Genomic DNA, 5,631 nt, shown 5'->3' with positions numbered 1-5,631 from the left:
GTAGACAGGAGAGTAACCACGTGTGCTTTTGACATTATGCACTGGCAGTTTATCTGAGCGGCAACAACTGGCAGTGAAACCCAATTCTCTTCACAGCTTCTACTTTTAGATGAGGAAACGGGGGTGAAAGGTTCAACAGTTGTAAAGCATGAAAGGCTAGAAACTGACAGAGCAGCAACTAGTTATACAGGTCATCTAAATGACCTCGCTGAACCACAGAGTGCTGACATGTATCGGCTGCTGTGTGTAAAGGGAAGAGAAACCACTCACAAAACTATGCTGTTTTTGTTTTATTTTTAATGGAATGTATCTTTTTGAGGTACAGTATGAAAATAGATCTCATGTTGAAATAAGAAATTGGACAGTAGTTACAAAGGGCGCAGCTATAACTGTGTGTGTAATGATGTCAACGGGAAGGCATGTCAGAGAAGCATCACACCAGTCGTATTAGATAAAGGGCACAGCTATTACCCTGTGTGGGAGATGACAGCAGCATGGAGGCATGTGTTGGTTTGGCGATGATACACTGGCAAGAGAGGAAAGCAGTAGGAAACACTCCCAGCAAACAGGAAGCAACATGACCTATGGAGAAATAAAATGTTTCCTGACAACACTCCATCACAAAAAGAACATCTGTCACATTCCACTAAATGTCATCTATCACCGCCTTTAGAAGTTTCAGTTAAATTATTTAGTCTGATCATTTTCTCCTGAATATCATTTCATGCCTTAAAATGTGTAACTTGTAGATCTAAGAGTTTCTTGAACATTTCTCAGAGACAGAGCTGCTACAGACAGAAATAAAATGACACGCTGCAGTGGGTTCGGCCAGCAAGTCTGTTTTAGCTTGACTTAGATGGCAAGCTTGAATTGCCAAGGAGCAATCAAGTCAAAGTACAAAGTCCACTGTATTTATGATATTGGAAGGCTAGCACCTAGGTAAGTAGCTAAATACTTATTTTGTTTACTAACTTTATAGCCCTTGTCATTTTGGAGCCAAGAGAAATAACACACTACTGGAGAAAAAATCTACACAATGGCTTGAGCCTTTTTTTGTTGCCAAAATATATGGAAATACTGTACACTATACCTAAAGAAAGCACTACAGCAAAACATGTTGCACTCACATGACTGAAAAACTAAATTCTAACATGCTAGCTAGCCAGGAATCAATCATAGCTCTCTGCTAACAGTCATTTAGCAAGATAGCTAGCTCATCTGCTCACAAGACAACAAAATCACACAGTTTATTCCAAATTCATATTTGTACCATCAACTTTTTCTACCAATCTGTCAAGAGGTCTGTTAAGTAAAAATATGTTGCAACACAGCTTCTCCTGGTTTGACCAAGAGCCTTCAACACAATGACAGTGTCTCTGAATTTCCACAAATATAAAAATATCAAAGAGCTTATCCTTTTTCTATTTGGTTATCTGTTTTGGTCTCCTTTAGGGCTTATTTTGGGGTTTCAGTTTGATGTTACCTTGCCAGAAAAACTGTGGTTATTTGTCTTTGCCCACTAAGTCTTGAAACAGACATGCAACCAGTGAAAATGTCTATGGAGCATCTCAGCTGAAAACCGCCAATAACCCCCACTGTGTATGTTACCATAACTAAGCTTTTCTCTGAAAGCAAACTGGGGCTAATAAGTTATCTTCCTCAGATTTAAGACTTGCGTGAAAGCCAGAGACTGAATTTGTATCTATGAATGCAGTCAAAAAAAATATGCTGAAAAATTACTGATATACACAATGAAAATACTACAATGTACTGTAACAAATAATAAATAAGCTTACAAGCACTTATTATAATTAGGTGGTGCAGGTATCTCATCATATACAGTATCATATTTTAGTATAGTATACTCAAAGGTGTAACACTGCACAAGATAGAAATGTAATGAAATCATTCTTTGGTTCAGTTGAAAAATAAAAACAAGGACAAAGACACATTATATAAATAATGAACTGATGTGTCTAACCTACAGCAACCATCCTATGGAAAATTTTATATGAAATATTATTCCCACTGGACCTTATGAGCAATTTGAAAGCCATGAAATGCCAAACAAGTATTTCCCGTTCCACTCTTACAACAACCACACTGAAGATTCATCAGCAACATTTTTATAGAAAATATATATACACATCTAATAAATAAGGGATGAACCCAGCACACAGTAGAATACAGTAGTTTTCTCACATGCTTTTTGTCCATCAGTCTTTTGTGAAATAAGTCTCTGCATTGAAAAGGGACGGGGTGCAGGTCTGTGGAAACCACTATATGGAAGAGGGGTTCTCCTGGAGAATTGAGTTTGGCGGTGTAGCGACGGGGGGAGATGCAGCCCGGGTCAATATTCGTCCTCCAGCTGAGTGTCCAATTAACCTGCAGATGCAATTTATTAGACAGACTGCCGAGTGATGGTACCTAACGCACGAGGCTAAGGAAATCAAAAGACACTTGAAACACAGATTCAATATAACAGGACCTCAGACTGCTTATTTAAACAATCCAGCTCCTACCATGGACATCAACTCACACTAACATAATGGAAAATCTATTTTCTGTCACTTTATATGAAAGTTTCAACTGGGGAGGTATTTGTTTTTTACATTAAAAAACCAGTGGGTTTCACTCCTCAGCAGGGAGTCAGGAATGTAGAAATACTTAGGACGTTTTTCTGAAACTAGTTCACCTTCAGAAAATATTAAAATTCTGGTGGAGAAATATTGAATCCTTTATCTATTAATTTAACATTTTTTCTCGTTGAAAACTGTAAAATAAAATAAAAAACCCATGCAGCACATTAAATTTAAAATCAGCTGGAATCAGCCTACAAAGACCATGTGTTATTGCTATCATTTCTCATTGCTGAATGACATTACAATCCCAGAATTCTTAGGTAAAATAGAGACGACAACCTCCGACCTTACAGTAACTACCTGACAAGATATGGTCAGCTACTCTTTACTGCACTTCACATCAGGGGAGCATTCAGAACCACTGTTTAGACTGTTTGGTGACTTATTCCCAGACAGTTCATCACAATGGCTAAATAATCAAATGTGACCACATTGTTTCCAAATGTTAGGTTCATTCATGTTTAAAATAACCGAGTTAAACTCACCCTGTGCCTCTGACAGCCACCTGTATGGATATTTGCTATCAAGCCATACACACAAGGGTGTCGGCTAAAGTCGCGTTGATGAGCTGCTGGAGAGTTTATTTAGACTGTTAAGCAGCATACACTTGGCTCTGGTGTGATACACAAAGCCCAGACTGCTTTTACACTACAGGTTAGAGTACCAGAGTAAATTTGAATGTCAAGGTATATGCATACACTCATCAAAAACAGAAACACCTGAATGCCTTTGATATTTACGCAATTCGTGCGTCTTTACGCTTAATTTGGACACGGACACAACTTGACACATTTTTAGGTGCTAAACCTTAATACCGTGGACTTGCATTCTAGCACTGATTCGTCCTTGTAATTCTAATTTTCAAGTGACTCTAAACACACATACACCTTTCCATGTATATAGTTAGGAGGTGTGCGTAATTTGAGCGTTTAAAGCCATTTGTATGGATATAAAGGAGATCCCCTTGTATGAAATATCAGACCCCTCTGGGAATGTTTATCCAGTACATTTCCCTGTGGAGGTTTTCACCTCCGTAAGGGGGACTTATAGGCGGGCCTAGAGCAGGAGCTCACAAACTTTTTTACGTCAAAATAAATCCACATTTTGTACATTTCTCTGCCTTCTGGAAGAATATTTGCTCAGAGTTTGATGTGTGAGGGAGGACTGCAACCTACGATGCATAAACCCGTCCTCACTCATGGTGTAAATATCCAGGAAATAAAACAACAGAGAAAAGCGGGTCCTTAATTTACAGGGGGATGCCAGGTGGTCCCGGACCTGTCTTACCGCTAATGGGGCACCAATGTCCGCGGGACTCGCCGCAGGTCACGCAACGTTTGGCGAGCTGCGGACCGTCTTCTGTCCGGGCATCTGCACGACGAGCAGCTGCTGCTTCTGTCGGGTGGACTTAACAGCCAAGATCGCCTGCCGGTTCTTGTACTGAACCATCTGCAAGGTGATCTCCGCGTTCCAGCCCTCGTCCTGCGGGCACCTGAAGTCGATCTCCTTCCCCTCGGTCATGACCACCGTGAAGTAGACGTACTTGCCCTTCCGTTCCACGCAGTCCACCGTCTTCATGTTTGCGAAGTGCAGCTCCTTGATTTTGCCCATGTCTCCGCCACCTTGGTGCGGCTGATGGTGGTCGTGCTGCTTGGGCGCCAGGAGCAGCACGCCGTCCTCGGTCAGGACGCAGTGCTTCTTCTTCCAGAGCTGCAGCAGTCCGTCGCTCCGCTTCTCCAGTAGACCCTCCTTGAATACCTTCCTCCCGTTTTCCAACATCTTCACTTGGATTCTTCCACCTTTCTGGCTGCTTGACTTGTTCTGGCGGAAGGCAGTTTATCCCGGAGCAAGTAAAGGCATGAGATGCTGCTGTGACTGCGGTGTCGAGTTGGGGCTGGGTGTAGTGAAGAGGTGGCTGCCTGCTTTGACCGTCTGGCGGCTGGCCACAGTGAGTGAGGGGGGCTTGGGAGCGGGAGGGGTCTGGAGAGGTGTACCGCCCCCGATCGGCACCAGCCTCTCGAATCCATAAAAATCACAAAGCCGTCTAATATTAACGAGTTTTTCATTTTTAGTACATTAAAGGTTAATTTTAAATATCCAATTATTAGGCGACTATTCCCCAATATACACTTATTCTTAAATATTTGTTCATTAAAAAGACTTTTATAGGCAGAGAAATAATACAAACGAAACTCCAAACACTGCATTATATGAAAACATGTGGGAAATGTATATGTTCTTCCAGTGTTTCCCATTAAACCACCTCCTGTATGTACTGACTATTGATATAGTCAGTTGTGGTACAGGTCTTCTCTCACACTAAGGCTTTGGGTCTAATGGTCTCAACCAGGACTATGTGCAATCCAAGTGTTTGTGCACTCAGTTCCTTACTTTCACCATAGTCGCAGTCATCTCTACATTGGTATGTAATTGCTCTGGTGTCTGTGTGGCATCTGATGCGATTATGTTTCAGTTCACTGTAAATCACATTCCCCATGGAGCTCTGGTCATGTGTAGATGTCGCACAATCTCACAGCAATGACGCCCTCTGGAGGTGCAGAGCTGCCCATAAAGGGTCACAGGATAGGTACTTCGTGTCCGCCTTCAATCTGTATACATATATATATATTTTGGAAGTCTTTACCAGTGACTTACTAAGTTCATGCATATTTTTGTCAACAGGTGTGATTACTAAAACAAAAAACTGATAAAAAAAAGAATCATTTAACATGTTTAACCAATTTATTCATGAACATACACATAGTTACTGAGTACAATTAGTATTTTTGTAGCATAGCATTTTGCCTTGACAACAGCTGCTCAGAAGGACACTACAGAACCCCATCATGTCCTTTTTCAGTGAACACAATCTGAATACTCCCTGCAGAATGAGAAGTACCCTGGCTCACCAGAGTGGAGACAATGAAGGCCAACACAAATAACACTTAGCTGTTTTCACAACTAAGAAGGCTTTAAGAATGGATGAAGA

At 41.2% G+C, this 5,631-nt stretch overlaps 1 protein-coding gene across 1 annotated transcript; it reads right to left on the bottom strand.

The window, feature by feature from the left end:
- Window positions 1-301: 301 nt before the first annotated feature.
- Window positions 302-4,617, bottom strand: phlda1 (pleckstrin homology-like domain, family A, member 1). The gene is made up of 2 exons (XM_020601229.1): window positions 3,930-4,617; window positions 302-2,385 (listed from the first exon to the last, which is right to left on the bottom strand). The coding sequence occupies exon 1, from the start codon at window positions 4,419-4,421 to the stop codon at window positions 3,969-3,971; it is 453 nt and encodes a 150-aa protein (XP_020456885.1). The 5' UTR covers window positions 4,422-4,617; the 3' UTR covers window positions 302-2,385; window positions 3,930-3,968.
- Window positions 4,618-5,631: the final 1,014 nt, after the last annotated feature.

Source organism: Monopterus albus, unplaced genomic scaffold (genome assembly GCF_001952655.1).
Source record: "Monopterus albus unplaced genomic scaffold, M_albus_1.0 scaffold51.1, whole genome shotgun sequence".
Classification (NCBI taxonomy): Eukaryota; Metazoa; Chordata; class Actinopteri; order Synbranchiformes; family Synbranchidae; genus Monopterus; species Monopterus albus.
This window is presented reverse-complemented; position numbering and strand designations above follow the sequence as displayed.

Excerpts from the sequence above, each read along its gene's own strand:
- phlda1 (XM_020601229.1), bottom strand. The coding sequence starts at position 4,421 with ATGTTGGAAAACGGGAGGAAGGTATTCAAGGAGGGTCTACTGGAGAAG.